Source organism: Dendrobium catenatum, unplaced genomic scaffold, assembly GCF_001605985.2.
Source record: "Dendrobium catenatum unplaced genomic scaffold, ASM160598v2 fragScaff_scaffold_621, whole genome shotgun sequence".
NCBI classification, from domain to species: domain Eukaryota; kingdom Viridiplantae; phylum Streptophyta; class Magnoliopsida; order Asparagales; family Orchidaceae; genus Dendrobium; species Dendrobium catenatum.
Genome location: NW_021319083.1, coordinates 22,073,668 through 22,091,585, shown reverse-complemented (window position 1 = coordinate 22,091,585; position 17,918 = coordinate 22,073,668). Strand labels below are relative to the sequence as shown.

The 17,918-nt window shown below is 35.6% G+C and overlaps 1 protein-coding gene across 1 annotated transcript in view; it reads right to left on the bottom strand.

The window, feature by feature from the left end:
* LOC110094128 (ABC transporter G family member 39) overlaps positions 1 to 17,918 on the bottom strand; it is a 35,091-nt gene that overhangs the window by 15,183 nt on the left and 1,990 nt on the right. The window contains exons 2-3 of the mRNA XM_028695014.1: positions 17,054 to 17,193; positions 16,907 to 16,988 (exon numbers count right to left, since the gene is read on the bottom strand). Coding sequence (XP_028550847.1) covers positions 16,907 to 16,988; positions 17,054 to 17,193 — 222 coding nt within the window. The remainder of the gene's footprint in view (positions 1 to 16,906; positions 16,989 to 17,053; positions 17,194 to 17,918) is intronic.

The following is a 17,918-nucleotide window of genomic DNA, read 5'->3' as shown; positions in this document are numbered from 1 at the left end:
ACCCTAGTGTATGATTTTTGCTAATGATATTCTTCTTGTTGATAACACTAGAGAGGGAGTTGAAGGAAAACATGAATCATAAAGGTCAACCTTATAGTGTAAAGATTTTTGTTTGATAATATCTATAACTATATACATGGAGTATAATTTTAATATTAATAGATCTTATGTGGGGATTGTAACTTTGGGCGATCAATTTATTAAAAATAGTACACATTTTAGATATCTTGGGTCTATTGTTCAAATTGATGGTGAAATAGATGGGGATATTATTAGTAGAATTCAAATTTGATGGTTGAAGTTGAGGTATGCATCAAATTCAAATTCTATGAGATAATGGTTAGACCTGCAATGCTTTATGGGTAGAATATTGGCCAAGTAAAAGAGAAGCATAATAGTACACATTTTAGATATCTTGGGTCTATTGTTCAAATTGATGGTGAAATATATGAGGATATTATTAGTAGAATTCAAATTTGATGGTTGAAGTGGAGGTATGCATCGAATTCAAATTCTATGAGATAATGGTTAGACCTGTAATGCTTTATGGCTAGAATATTGGCCATTAAAAGAGAAGCATAATAGTTGTGTTTCATAGATGAGGATGCTAGGTGGATGAGTGGCTTTACTCTTGGAGACAGAATGCGAAAGGAGTATATATGTGAAAGAATTAGAGTAGCTCCAGTGGCAGATAAGATTAGAGAGAGTCGCCTTAGATGGTTTGGTCAAATAAATCGTTGGTCTTCTGATGACTCAGTTAGGAGAGTAGATATATTAATACAATTGAAAGAAAAAGGATTCATGTAGCCAACTCCACGTAGTGGGATAAAGACTTGATGATGATGTTATTGTTGTATTTATAGTTGGTTATATCAAATCAATATATTTTTAAGATTATTTTAACATATAAATATTGGTAAAGATAACGTTTTATAATTGAAAGAACATAGGATTCCTTACAGGCTGCCATTTTGTTGTTGTGCCCTCTTTTATAAATCGAGACAAAAACTGTCATGTTGTGTTTATTATGCTACAAGATCAAATTTGGAAGAATTGCAACATTTTTAATGGCTTTTATAGTCAACAAGAGCTTCTATGAATTCATCAATATAAATTACTCTAGTGGAAGCATCTAAAATTATATAAATCATAATATTTCACTATATTCATTCTCCCAAAATCATATACAATAGTCAGAAGATCAATAAAATCAATAATCTATACATAGCTCATGCTACAAAAGAAAAATCTGAGGATCTTTGACAATTTCACTCCACTTGGTCTTGAACATTTTCCTGACCTGAAATTATTAAAATTCACATAATGAGCATAAAAGCTCAACAATAACTCAAATTCACTAAAACTTTTAATACAAGGCTTAAAAAATCAATATGCATGCTCGGTTTAGTCAATATAATCAATAACATTCAATCTATTGATCAGTTACCATCTGTAAAGCTCAAAATGTTCAATAACAAAAACAATAAATTATTTTAATGAATCAATAGTCGATACCTAAATTAATACAACAACAACAACATCAAGCCTTTATCCCACTACGTGGGGTCGGCTACATGAATTCTTTTTCTCCATTGTGTCCTATTAAAAGTCAAATTCTCATTTAAATCTAATAAAGAAAGGTCATTCCTAATATTTTCTAACCAAGTCTTTTTAGGTCTACCCATACCTTTCTTAACATAAGTCAAATCTAATACCTCTACTCTCCTAATCGGGTCATCGGAAGGCCGCCGTTTTATGTGACCAAACCATCTAAGGCGACTCTCTCTAATCTTATCTTCTACTGGAGCTACTCCAACCTTTTCACGTATATGCTCATTTCGTATCCTATCTCTAAGGGTAAAGCCACTCATCCACCTGAGCATCCTCATCTCTGCCACACTTAACTTAGTATTATGCTTCTCTTTTAATGGTCAACATTCGGCACCATAAAGTATTGCAGGCCTCACTACCATCTTATAGAATTTAATCTTAAGTTTGAGGGGTACATTTCTATCACATAACAAGCCCGATGCATTCCTCCACTTCAACCATCCAACTTGAATTCTGCTGAAAATATCCCCATCTATTTCACCATCACTCTGAACAATAGATCCAAGATATCTAAAATATATATATATCAATGGTATCTATGCACCTTACAATTCTATTTATCAATGCTATCAAGATATACATGATTTAGTATATGATTCAGTAAGATAGGACATTCAATTTTAATGTGGTGTTTTTGTCAGTCCATATGTACATTCACATCATTATCATTATCATTTTCATTACAGGTGACTTTTTTTAAATCAATAAAGAGTCGTCACTCTCCGCCCATCGATGTAATCAGTCATTAATTATAGACTACAACCGGGATAACACGATAAACCATTTTCAAAGAAAAGCCCATCGGCTCACGCCCATGTGCATATTATTATATTTTAAAAACTAACCTGTATTCATTTATATTGTTGATAGCCAGCCTTCCCTGCTTTCATAAAATGTGTTTTAATATATGAAATACAACATGAAATACTCAATTATATAAAATGCAAAAAAATCTATATATCAGTGTATAGCTTCAAAAAAAAATCATAATTTTCATTTTATCCAATGATATTTTGATAATATTATAGTCAAAATGTTCATAAAATTCAGATATATTGTGTAAGAAATGTCATACGTTAAAAGTGCGATAAATTAGGAGAAAATATATTTTTATTGTTTTAAGAGAGAATAAATCTTTCAAACTCAAAATTATTGAAAACTAAAATGAGATTTGAATTATTTACAATGATCAAAAGATTTTTTTTAACTGAAGCAATGAAAGAAAACAACCAAAACTGGCTTTCTCTCTCCTCCCTCTCTCCACTTCCTCTCTTCCTTCCCTAGCAAGACACGACCACGAGGGAGGAGATTGCAGCTTAATGCTTAGATTTTATAATTTAATATATATATAAATTTTGATCGTCGTAGCGTTGCATGTTGAATCCAGAATTACTGTAGAACATAGACTCAAATGCCATAGTGGTGATTACTGGCGCTGTTGTGCTTTCAAGCATAGAGTCTTATCGCTACAAAGCATCGCGCCGAAGCCCTGTAGTTCAAACAAAAATTTAGATTTTTTTATTTTTCCATTTTTAAATATTTTTAATATTTTCAAGTTATTACAATCTACTCACTTTGAAAAAATATCGCCCTCGACATTTCCACAAGAAAAAATAAACAAAACAAATAAATAGAAATAACACAAATTCATTAAAACAAATCAATATGATTTAAAACCAAGAAATTCATTCAAATTTGTTCAAACCACAACTGATCATTGATTTATTATTCAATATGTGCAATCAATCATGAATTCATTCAAATAATTATACCCACATATATCATTCGAGCACTCAATATACTGCGATAATTATCAATCAATCAATTCAAATGTAATTATAAATATATGATTGAAAATTCTACCCATGAATTCTCCATGTGCATCTCTATCATGCTATTGGGTTAGACTATAGACTCTAGGTCTTATGGGTGTCAATGCTGGTATAGCAGATTGTGCAAGCTCTGTTTAACTTTTAGTAACTCCTCTGCCACTTGTCTTGCTCACAGACCCTTCACTGTATTCTCTAGATCCCATAGTCATTTATCTATAGCCTTGTCTAGCTTGCTCTCCTTTGAATCCAGATCCCGTCCCCTGTTGTTGTAGTGGACAATCAACCATCCAGCGCCCTCACTGCCCACATCTTAAACATTGTCCAATATGTCTCATACCACATAAGGCACACTCTGGTACACTTATCACACTGGACTCAGTTCCTCTCTTGCTGTCTGAAAACTTCTCTCTTTTCACTACTATCTCTCCTAGTCACGTCATCTTTCGATCTCTTCCTACTCATGTCCTATATGAAATGTAGGGTAACCAAGTCATTCTCCACCAATCTTGCTCTCTCCACTAACTCGAAAAATTCCTAAATCCTCAGTGGTACAAGTGGATGTCTGAACTCATCTCGCAATCCCCTTAGGATTATGTAGCATTTTTCAACTGTTGTACTGATCAACAGTGGAGCGTACCTTGTCAGAGTAGCAAATTCAACTTCGTACTACATCACTTTTCTGTCCCTATGCTCTAATATCATGAAAGCCTCCTGCATTTGCTGTCGAATTGAAGGATGTACTAACCACTCTTTGAAAATAGTAACAAACTCTGCCTAGGTAATCTTCACATTCATTTTGCCTTGAAATATCTCGCTTTATTATTCTATCTGACATCTTTTTGCCTCTCCTTCAAATAGGAACACCGCTAGTGGTACTTTTATGTTCTCTAGGCCCCACTTGCTGTTAAATATTTTCTCTATCCTCAACAACCAATCTTCTACAATATGGGATTCCACAGCTCCCTTAAATAGTGATAGTTTCAGTTTATGAAACATCTGCAAATGCTTGTCCTCCTCTGATTTCTTATGTCCCATCTTCCTACTCTGAGTATCACTCATTGCATGTGCAAACATACTGACAAGAAAATACAAAAGAAAATTAAAAGAAAAACATGAGGATCTTTGACAACCTCACTTTACATGAACCTGATCCATTTCTTGACATGAAATCATTAAAATCTATATAAGGAGCAGAAAAGCACAGTAATAACTCAAATTCACTAAAGCTTTCAATGCTAGGCTTAAAAAATCAATATGCATGCTCAATTTAGTCAATATAATCAATAGCATTCAATCGCATCAAAGTGATCAATAACAAAAGAAAAAAATCATTTCAATGAATCAATAGTCGATACAAGAATCAATTAATCCATAAAGTATTTGTACTAGAATTATTCACAAATTAGTAAATGAAGATAACATATAAGCATCAATATCATCAGTCTTACCTACCTTATTTATTATCAATCATACATATCATATATAATCAATACATGTATCTGTACATATCATGTTCTATCTATCAATGTTATCTATGCACTTTATAGTTATATTTATCAATGCTATCAAGGTATTTATGATTCAACATATAATTCAACAATGCAGAACATCTAATTTAATGTGATGTTTTCTTCGTTCTATCTGTTCATTTATATCATAATTTTGGAAAGTTCTGGGTCCTCTGGGTACTAGACTAAGGGGGTTCAAAAGGTCACTATGAGAAATAGGCTAGGTTTCGGGTTCTTAACACTTTAGGTAAATACTAGGGCTTAAGGTGAGTAGTTAGGCTTTGAGTTTGCTGGATTTGGAGTTTCCTATGCAAAGGTATGATTTTTACAAGTTTTGGCAGTAAAGAGAATTATTAAAACGGTCTAATTAGCGGTGATTTTATGGTTTTGATCCAAACCAGTTCCAAACTGATTGGAATCACCCCCAAATATAAAAAAAAATATAAGAAAGTGTTCCCAAGTGTTTGGAGAAAATTTGGAATTTTTATAATTTTAAATTATCCAATAGGGGCAAAACGGTCATTTTGATTAAAGTTGAAATTAAGGGTCAGGTTAGGGTCATCCTAAGGGACCCTATTTATCTCAGGTTAAGCATTGAATTCTGAACAATTCAAGCTATTATGGGTAATTTTCTGAGTTGAAATGAATTTATTGTAATTTTTAGAAGGTACCTGGCTCTATTTATCAGGTAAATTAGGGTTGGTTAATTAAGGGGTCTAAAATCTCCTAAAAATTCTTAGAAAATTCAGGGATGTTCTAGATGTCACTAAGTTTAAATGTTGAAGTTTTCATGTAAATCAGTGATCTACTCTAGCTTATAGAAATTTTTTAAGTTTGCTAGACGGGTTCTTAATTATTGTCCTTAGGGTGTCACTATGTTGTAGGGTTCTATAATGAAGTTTTGGACTAACAAGGAATGATAACATATAAGCATCAATATCATCAGTCTTACCTACCTTATCTATTATCAATCATACATATCATATATAATCAATACATGTATTTGTACATATCATGTTGTATCAATCAATGTTATCTATGCACTTTACAGTTATATTTATAAATACTATCAAGGTATATATGATTCAGCATATAATTCAACAATGCAGAACATCTAATTTTAATGTGATGTTTTCTTCATTCTATATGTTCATTTATATCATAATATTATATCATTAATATTATCATTTTCATTACAGGTGGCTTTCCTTAAATCAATAAGGAGCCGTCACTCTCTATCCGTCGGCATAATCGTTTATCAATCACAGGTTACAACCAGGTTAACACCACAAATCATCTTTAAAGGAAAGTCCGTCGGTCCATCATACTATGTAGGTTATTATTTTTTAAGAGTCAAACCGTATTAATTTATAGTGTTGACAGCCAATCTTCCTTGTATGGACCTCCGAAAGAGCACCGCTCGTGGGGTTCGAATGCAAAGGATACGACCGCACCATCCCGTAGGACGAAACGATCATAGGCCTTTACACTCGACACGAACAGGTCAATGGAAGGGCAGATTAGATCCTGCATACAACTAACCATTAAGGATAGCGGCTCTCGCCAGCGCACCCCGATGGGTAGTAATATACACGACATGATCAAAATGGGTTTCCCTCACCCGATATAACAGCTCGAGTAAGGTTTATTAGATGTGGGATCAAGTTTTCCACGGGCGTAAGCCCCCGCAGTTAATTATATCCTAGGTCGAAACCTGAGAAGACTCTTGATTAAGGATCATACATTATCCCTTCCTAAAATGGGATTGACACAATGGTATAGACTAAGAAGTCCTACTCAAAAGGAAGAAAGGTCTGATTTGACTCAGTCAACATGCGTGGTTCACATAAGCATTCGGAGGTACTAAGGTACTAAAGAAGAAACTGGAGAAAAAAAGCCAGGCAATCGACACACGCGTGAGAGAAGATGGAAGTGACATCATCCATGTGACGTAGATAAGTAAGATTTATTGTCCCTGAAAAGAAGGGACCTACCCATTATTTAGGCATACTACGAGACCGAATGTAGTATCCTCAAATCCTAAATCTAGATTGGGTTTAGTATTCTACACACAGAAACACTCGTGTCTTAGCTAATGCAGTACAAAACCTGGACTTACTCCGGCCTGGATTGGGGAGCCAGCTAACCACATAATCGATTCAAAATCATATAGTCTAGTCATTTATGAAAGATTGATGGGTAGGTGGTACAGTTTCTGGAAGTAGGGCCGACATCTAGAGAGTTTCCTAATTGGTCCTATACTTATGTTCGGTAAATGCCCTTAACTGATGCGATTAAAATTTTATTTAATTAGTTACTAATGCAATGCATGCTCATTGAAGCTTTTAAATCAAATATGCTTGAGATTTTAAAAATAGGCTTATTATAAAATAATTTTTAGAAAAGATTGGGCCTCCCTATGTCCGACACTTCATCCTCATAGGCCAGATTATTCAGAATTTACTCGCAGGCGGGGAGATGTCTTATAAGAAGGAGAGAGAATAATGTATTGATATGCATACAACCCCGGGCAATTCCGACAGTTCTTTAGGTTCGTTAAATTTTTAAATTATTTAAACCTTAGATACTAAATTTTTGTTATGAATAGAAAAATTTTATAGTCCTTAAAGAGCCTAACGATATCCAGGCTAAAGCAAAATCAGCATGCAATTCGCCTATAAACTAATAAAATCAAGCAACTCTAGAGGCACACAGCATAAATAAAACACATCAAAATAAATAAACTAATTAATAAATGTCTATAGGTCAACTACCCTTTAATTATAAACCAGGGTCTATAGAAAAGTAAAGTGGTTGGGCACCACTGCAAACAACCCGGATTTCCAAGCCTAAGACTGGCGCAAATGACTTTGAGTGGGATATTTGGGTCTTCAAATCTTCAGCTCTTTAGTCTTCTTTAGAGATTTGTTCTCCTTGGACTCCTTTGATCTCTCCTCCTTGGTCTCCTTAGATCTCTCCTCCTTGGACTCCTTGGATCCGTTGTGGCTTGAATATCCAAACGAAGAGACATTTCCCCCTATCGAAGGGGCATTGCCTTTTCTATTTGGATATCTAAAAGATATCCAAACTCGATCTTTCAAATGGAAGAAGACTCTCCCCTTTAAGGATGACTTCTTCTTTTTGAATTCGAGTTGGATAAGAATATCTTAACTCAGAGTCATTTTCAAAACTCTCACCAATATTATAAATAAATTACATTAAGGGAAAACAATAAATTCTAAACTCCCTGCAAGGTTATCCTAATAAAAATCCCAAGCAGTTAATATATCACAAGCAATTTATATATAAAAAAAAGAAATAACTTGTCACATCCATACACTTGGCCATGTTCTTAATTATTGAGGGTTAAGCAATCCATATGTAGCACCCGTAGCAGTTATTATTTAATGATTTTATTTAGCCCTCATTTATTTAGGGAGGCTGAGCAAGCACCTGCATAAAATAATGTTAAAAATCATGACATTTTGCCCCCCTTTTATTTAGCTTTACATGAGCATGACCACCTGTAAGAAAAAAAATTAATATATATCTTATCCCTAACCTAGGGGTAGATCTAATGTACATCACATCAATTTCACAGAGTGCAGGAAAAGTAAGCAAACATACCAACAATTTCATTCACAACATGCAATAAAACCACGAAAATCCCGGCACACAGCAGGAAAAGAAACACCGGCCTAGCCTAGATCTAGAAGTGGTGCTCTAGAAAATAATTCTATGTGTGTGTAAGGCTTGTGTGGTTAAGGTAGATCCTCAATTGGGTAATTAGTCAAAGTTGCTTAGAGTTAAGGTTTGTTGAAGGTCAGAAGAGAAAATTTTAATTAAAGTTTAGATATTAGTGAATTAGGATCCATTTTAGTTAATTTAGTTCATTGATCAATTTTAAATGCTTAGGGTAGTGATATTTGAAGTTCAAGTTGCATTAGCCAATTTTGGAAAGTCCTGGGTCTTCTAGGTACAAGACTGAGGGGGTTCAAAAGGTCACTATGAGAAATAGGTTAGGTTTGGGGTTCCTAATATTTTAGATAAATACTAAGGCTTAAGGTGAGTAGTTAGGCTTTGAGTTTGCTAGATTTGGAGTTTCCTATGCAAAGGTATGATTTTTACAAGTTTTGACAGTAAAGAGAATTATTAAAACTGCCTAATTAGCGGCGATTTTATGGTTTTGATCCAAAACAGCTCAAAACTGATTAGAATCACCCCCAAATATAAAAAATGATATAAGAAAGTGTTCCCAAGTGTTTGAAGAAAATTTAGAATTTTTAATAATTTGAAATTATCCAATAGAGGCAAAACGATTGATTAAAGTTGAAATTAAGGGTCAGGTTAGGGTCATCCTAAGGGGCCCTATTTATCTCAGGTTAAGCATTGAATTCTGAACAATTCAAGCTATTATGGGTAATTTTCTGAGTTGAAGTGGATTTATTGTAATTTTTGGAAGGTACATGGCCTATATATCAGGTAAATTAGGGTTGGTTAATTAAGGGGTCTAAAAGCTTCTAAAAATTCTTAGAAAATTCTGGGATGTTCTAGATGTAACTAAGTTTAAATGTTAAAGTTTTCATGTAAATTAGTGATCTACTCTAGCTCCTAAATTTTCTAAGTTCGTTAGACGGGTCCTTAATTATTGTCCTTAGGGTGTCATTATGTTATAGGGTTTTAAAATAAAGTTTTGTACTAACCCTCAAGGTAATAATGTAGGGGATACACATAAGCAATAAACACGCCATGTCTTTAGATCTAGGAGAGCCTAAACTAAGTGCTCGTGCATTCTACACATACAGAGATACGATAACAGAAAAAGTAAGTGTGCCTAACAAAGTGATTAGTAAATGATTGGGACTCAATCATCCACTAATCCACCCCCATGATTGCTCTTCATGTATATAGCATATGTTTAAAATTTCAAGAAGCGAATCTCCCAAAATTAAGATTTAAAATATAAATAATTTTAAAATGATTTAAAAATACTTATAAATATATAGATTTTTGAAAATAAAGTAATTCAAAATAAATCAATTTGTAATAAGTACGTATAGGGGAAATCCACTGACCACCCTAACAAGGTTTCAAAATGATTTGAAAATAATTTTTAATTTTAAAATAATTATCATAATAATTATTTAAATAATATTAAAAATACTCAAAATAACAATATAAGACAAAAATCTGTCAAAACAGAAAATATTAGTTTCTGAAAATAATTTTAAAATAAAATATACATTTTTCTAAAAATTTCAAGGTATTATACGCAAGAATCCGATTTAAAATGAATTAGTTATGATTTATCGAAGTTTAAAAGAATTAAATCCTACGAGAAACCCGATCCCCTATCGATAATTAATAGGGTCGACAAGGTTCAATCAAATGAAATGACCCCCAAACACCCCGATGATGGCCGTGTCGAATGTTTATCTCAACCAGAGGGTCCATTCAAATTTCACAAATATCTCAAATTCCACTCAAATGTCTATCAGATCCAAACTCTACAAACTCCAAATTTTCAAAATATTTAAAAATGAAATAAATCCATCAACCACTCAAAGCAAAATTCATCCACCCTCCGCAACAGTTTGCCGAGGCGGACAAATCAAAATTTACTTGTGCTCACAAAGAGCCAAATGCTAGTCGAAAATATCACTAGGATCCATTCTCAAAACAATCTCACTTCCAGTAAAGGACGTGGTACGTTCCTCTAACCGGCGGTCTGCGCTAAATGGCCACCGCAGGATAAAACGGTTATGACCCGGGGTCCTCTGAACCGAGTGGTTTTTGCCGCCAAATGGCACCACGAAATACCGGTTATGGCCAGAGCCAATACGTTCCTTATTGGCATCAAATCCTTGAGATATGAATCAATAGGATATGATTGATAGGGCACAAAGCCCTCTGTCAGCTAAGGTGGATTCAAATTTGTCCCCTTAGGCAAATATCCAACCCAGGTCTACAAGGTCCCCTTGGACGAAGCAACCCATGGCTGCCGACAAGGATCCTTCTGTCAGGTTGGTCGACTACCTCCTCTGACTAAGTAGACCCACGGACCACGATGGCCCGGGACGACGGAACCATGGGATCTTGATCGGGCCCATCATCTATCCCCCACCATCCGCTTTAAGTGCAAGATGGTGCAATTTCTATTTTAAATATCAAACCTTTCAAATTTTCAAACTTTCAACTCAAATCCCAAATCCAAATCCAGTTCTCCAAATTCCAAACCTATTGCTGCTACTATATGCCAGATAACACGTATATCCTACGTATCTGACCAATGACTAGCCTTAATCGAAAGTTCTCTCTCGTGATTGGGAGGGGTAATTAACTATAGGGGCTTGCGCCTATAGGAAACCAGAACTCAGATCATAAAGTCCTCACAAAATGAGGGCGAAATCTCTGGGTAGTGTCTTATCTACAAACCCATCTGCCTTCCAAAATTTACCCCGGAACTTAGTCAGTTAAAACTCCCTCGCCGAATAAGAAAGCGAGTGGAGGCGAGGCCGAATTTTCGGAGCCCACAATTCTCAAATGCATTAAATGATGCATGGATTCTCAAATATATGAAATAATTCATCCATGGATAGTGGAATTGAAATGCTCATGAAAAATATTAGAGTCTAGCAATATCTCTATAATGAGTATGTGAACATAGAAGCCTACAATGGTTGTTCATATCACCTGTGCTAATATCGTGGCAAGCATACATTCTCATTCCCTACAAGCACAAAGGAAATGATCATCGCAACATCCTAGCAGTCAACATCAACTAGCTAGTGAAGGGAGAATGAAAATCCCTTACAAAACAACTATGGATACTTGTGATCACTCAATGAATAATAATGGCATGCTTGAAGACAATACAAATAGAACTGGCAATCCACTCATAAGTAACACCGATTGAAATGATGTAGAAGTGATAGGTTCTATACAAACATAGCCATACACTCGTATATTCGACAGATTATCCACAAGGTGGTGATGAAAGCCATGTAAATCAAGGGAAGATACATATGATGCAATATACAATGAAAAGAGCTTTTATAGCAACATATATGCAGTGGGTATAATATCCTCATATAGTCAACACCAATCAGCGTGCATGGAGGGGTTGGTGACAGATGCATACTCCTATAAACTATTGTAGAAGACCCATAGTGTACCCAATATAATGTTCACAAGCAAAGTGCCAAAGAGTTGCAATAAATGCAAACACCTACGGATCCAAAGCAGGAGATTCGTTAGTGCACTAAATCACACTGTAGAAAATAAACAATTATGCACGACAGTCTACCTGTACAAAGCAGCAAACAACTGATCCAGAAGCTGCTACGCAATGCCACCGGATCTGCAACATTCGTACAAGCAGACAGAAGGCGTCTACAATCTACAACGCATCGCCACAGGATCCGCAACACTCGTACTAGTGGACAGAAGGCGTGTATAAACTTTCAAATGAAATATTGTGTGAATTTAAATAGCAATTACATGCACAACTAAAATATTTCAAAATACCCCTGCACGTGCACTATAATTTGTATACACATAGGTACACTAAATGGGGTAAAAGCAATCAAGAACCCGCATGGGCCCCGGCGAGCGTGTTATTGGTACACACGTGACGTCTAGGGATGCTGCGCGGGTTATTAAATTTGAACTCGATCCTCCTATGCAGATAAAAGAGGTGGACAGGGTTCAATTATAAAATGCCCCCAAACATCCGCAGGGGCCCCGGCGAGCGTGTTATGTGTACACACGTGATGTCTAGGGATGCTGTGCGGGCCAACAAGTGAATTCAATTTCGAACCCGATCCTTCTATACGGATCAATAGGAGTCGAAAAGGTTCGAACCATTAAGCAAATATGTGGCCATGGCGACCAGAATATTTGTTTTAATACATTCATATTAGGCTTCAAAGCCTAAAACAAAAGAATTCACTCTCAAAGCATAAAGCCTACGAAACCCGATCCTCTGTCGATAGCAAGACAGAGTCGATAAGGTTCAAGCTTTAAATGGAAAAAACCCGCCTAACACCTCGATTGATGACTCGTGTTGAATGCATATCTCACCGAAGGGCGTTCCCAAATGTTTTCAAATGTTTCCCAAATATCCAAAGTCCATAGCTCACCATAAAATACCCATTCAAAATCCAAAAATTCCAAAAAAATCATCAAGTCCAAAAATATTTAAAATTGAAATAAATCCATCAAAAACTTAAAGTAAAATCCATCCACCCTCCGCAACAGTTTGCCGGGCGGACAAATTAAAGTTTACTTCAGCTCACAAAGAGCCAAGTGCCTAGTCGAAAATATCACTAGGATCCATTCTCAAACAATCTCTTGCCAGTAAGGACGTGGTACGTAACTCTAACGCAGTTTCGCCGCCAAATGGCACCACGAAATACCGGTTATGGCCAGAGCCAATACGCTCCTTAATGGCGTTAAATCCTTGAGATATGAATCAATATGATATGATCGATACGGCACAAAAGCCCTCTGTTAGCTAAGGTGGATTCAAATATTTGTCCCTTAGACAAACATCCAACCTAGGTCTACAAGATTCCTTGGACTAAGCAACCCATGACTACCGACAAGGATCCTTCTGTCAGGTTGGGTCGACTACCTCCTCTGAGCTAAGTAGACCAGGGACCACGATGGCCCGGGCATGATGGAACCATGGGATCTTGATCGGGTCATCATCCATTCCCCCACCATCCCTTTAAGTGCTGGATGATGAAAATTTCATATTTAAATATCAAACTTTCAATACTTTCCAAATATCCAAATCCAATTTCCAAATCCAATCTATGCTACTACTATATGCCAGATAACACGTATTCTATACGTATCTGATTGACGACTAGCCTTAATTGAAAGTTCTCTCTCGTGATCGGGAGAGGTAATTAACTATAGGGACTTGCGCCTATAGGAAACCAGAACTCAGATCATAAAGTCCTCACAAAATGAGGGCGAAATCTCTGGGTAGTGTCTTATCTACAAACCATCTGTCTTCCAAAATTTACCCGAAATTTATTCGTTAAAACTCCCCTCGCCGAATAAAAGAAAAGCGGGCGGAGGCCGGGGCCGGATTTTCGGAGCCCACATTTCCGACAGCTAACTTTCAAGTATTATGTTTTATTACACCTCATATGATGGTGTTTTGATAGGGTATTTCAACTTTATAAGTTTCTGGTTTTATCTGAAATAGCCTCTGGATGAGAGGAAAAAGGAAGTGTGCTAAACTATATCAACCGTCACATTCAATAACTCGCATACACGTGATGTGAAGCATCAAAGCTTGTTTCAAATGACCTCAATACCATATCTTAAAAGGTTGTGAATGAATAACATGGCAAGTTCTCAACTCTCCTGAGTCATCGAACAATTAGCAATTTTATGGTCAACCAACAAAAGACCATTGAGACTTAGGTCTCTTACACCATTCAGAAGCGCATGGACAACTGTTTTATTCTTGGCTCTGTCGAGTCATAGAACATTTGAAAAGCTTGTGGTCAGTAATCAAAGCATAGCAAAATAACATATGAGCCTTACCACCATACCCAAAAGATAGTGGAGGTGGGAAACTCAAGAGTAGCACAATTAGGAGATCTGGTTTATTCTTTAAGGAATGGATTTTATGGAAGGTTAAATGTAGGAAATCAGATATTGAGGGCTATATTAGCATATGAAGTTATGATCAAAGAATTTTAGTGGAGTTTTATAATAATTAAATGCTTATAAGAGGTGGGAGAATAGGCCATGATATACTTGCACCTAATATTAACTGGCAGCTTCTAGAAAGGGTTTGATGTGAATTTAATGGTTAGGTTGAGTATGGCTGCTCTTGGAGATGAATAGGAATATAGGGGAAGATGCTAGTAAGGTTTCAAAGAGGGATTTGAGAAACGAAACATTAAGCATAAAGATCACTAACCAACTCCCACCAAGAATAGTAAAGTTAGGCAACCAGGCTCTAACCACAAGAAAATCAATTTCTCCCAAAATTTCTGATTCAAAAGTTGAAATATTGCATGTATAACGAAAAACACTATATATAGCGCATTACATTGACCCTTGAATACCTTATTTCAAACAAAAGAAAAAAAAATTAAGGGAAAAAGTAGGGCTGGATGCTTAAATGGAGAAGTTCCAACATGCTTTTAATTCTTCATGAGTATTCAACCACTGATCCACATTGTCCAAGAAAAAATAAAAGATAGAAAAGAAAAAACAAAAATTTACAATTCTAAATTTTTTAATTTTGGGCTCTTTATTTTGGCTCTTATAATTAGACAATTTATTTGGTCCCTTGCTTGGGCTTTAGATTAACTCTTATAATTTAACATTCATCTTGGATTTTTTAATCTACATAATGTGCTAGATCAAATAGTGAATAGCAACGTGATCACCTCACTCTATCGATTATTGGACATCCAACAAGCTTGTGGTCGACCATAGGAGGTAGAGAAAGAAGATAACTGTAAAGAGGGAGAAGAATAGATTGAGTATAGAAAAACCGATATCACTTGGTTGGATGATCTGGCAAAGCTCTGATCATGCTTCCATGGGGACTCCTTCAGTTAGGCATCAAAGAAGCATTCTAACAAAACACCATGGCTTCCCTTCTTTTCTTCTTATGCTCATGGAAAACTCTACTTATTTGTAGGAGGTTGGAAGTCCTTTATTTTTACAAGAGATGTAGGACTAAAATTCTTTTAAGGCTAGTTCACGAGAGCTAGATCATTGATTTTATAAGGATGTGGGACAACCCACATGATAAAGGACCAACTTCAAATCGATTGGAAAACTATTTTGGCTTGATGGGATCCCATCAATTTTTGAGAATTTCAGTAAAGACTCAAGGTGCGACAAGGCCACATAAGATCCAATGGGCTCTTTGAGCATAAAAAATCTACGAATAAGAGAGAGACTCGAGGATTTTTTTTTTTTTTCCCCAGACATTTAACATCTTTTGTCATTGTGGAGAAGTCCTAGGCATAGTTAAATGCCTTGCTAGTACAAACACACTAAAGGGTGTTGATGCGGGCCAGTGTTTGATCCCAAAACCTGCGTAATTGAAGAAAAACCACAGGCATGCCTCTGACCAATGAGTTTGAGCCAAAGCGAAGATAAAAAATTTGCTCATTCATATATTCCCAATCTAATAGACAAAAAATCCAAAAATCAAGTAAATAACACTGGTTTACCAAGCTATGGCCTTGAAAGTAAGTCCAGTGGACACAACCTCCAAAAAATTGAAACTCAGTTAACAGAATTGAGCCGGAAGAGTGGGAATGTAGGTTCAACCACTGCTCATTAAAAAAATAATATATATACAAATATTTCCATAAATTGCAAAGCCCTTGCAACAATTGCTCAGCAGTTTTGTATCAACAAAAACATAAGCACTCTTACTCATGTTGCTTGGTGGTGCGATGGTTTCTTAATGTAATTGGGCGTTTTAATTGAAAATACAAAAAAAAAAAAAAACAAATAATTAAACACTTGAATAGAAATAAATAAACTAAGAATTGAATAAGCAGCAAACCTTGGTTTGAGATGAAATATCAAGCTTCTTCAACCTGTAAGCAAATACCATCCATTTAGTAGTGTTCATATAAATCAGTTAACCGTGTAAATAATGCAAAAGTATACAACAGCAGAGACGTGCCATTGCCATCTTGAAATGGCAAAACCATAATTTCGAGAACAAAGATTAAAATGGCATACTTCTCAGGTGTGGTTTATCTAGCTTGCGTTGTTCTTTGCTTACCAGAAGGCTCCATATTGGCAGTTTGATTTGATTCAGACAACGAAATCTTAGTAGAAAGCTCTAAGATTCTCAAACAAACGTACTTCAAGGTTGTCCAATGCTCGGCTTTCACTATCCAACGTAGAGGTTGACTCCGCGGATTGTCTTAATTCTTCGTGAATTCAGGTAACTTTATTCCAACAGCTTTGCTATATGTGGAATTGATGAAAGCCAGCTCTTCAGGGTTAAGAAGCCTATCAAAGAGCCAAGACCCTGAGTATACCCTTATTGATGAAATATATGATAAAATAAGGACTACAGTTGACAATGAGGCTCACCTTCACCGGTGAAAAATTCACTATCCCATGCTAAACTTTTGCGCAAGCTGTACCTATCAGATCTTCCGCACTTTTTCTGTGGAGATTCAGATAGTTCGGAAAGTTGCTCCATTTTCTTGCACACCCTCTCCGCATTTCGGCTTCAGATATAAAAGTGTAAGATCCTGGGCAGTTAAAGCAAGCATAATTTTATAAGAGGCCGATTTGGATAGAAGGATGGCAAAATGGACGTTAGTATTCAATAATTTCACTTGACAGGCCTGAATCATTACCATATAAATCAAGTCCTGTGCCATTTATAATTAGGCTTATTTTCCTTGTTTCGTTTAATAAACTTATAACAACAATGGTTCAGAACAAACATTAATGCCTCCAGCCCATAAGGCACCGCAAATTTGGAAAAATTACATCTGTAGTGTGAATTTTATATTCTTTATTCTTTTATTTTTGGAGGAATTAGTGTGGCATTCTGTGTCCTAACTAATTTAATAAGGTGGGATATCTCAATATAAACTACTACTACTATATGGGATCAGCTACATTGAATATTTTTTCTCATTGTGTCCTATTAAAGAGTCAAATTCTTATTTAAACCAATGAAAAAATGTCATTTCTAACACTTGTTAATCAAGTCTTTTTAGGACTACCTCTACATTTCTTAACATAGGTCAAATCTAATACATCTACTTTCCTAACTGGGTCATTGGAAAGCCGGCATTTTATGTGACTAAACCATTTAAGGCAACTTTCTCTAATTTTATCTTCCACTGGAGCTACTCCAACCTTTTCATGCATATACTCATTTATCACTTTGTCTTTTAAGTGTAAAGCCACTCATAAACAATTTGTATAACAACGCTCAATG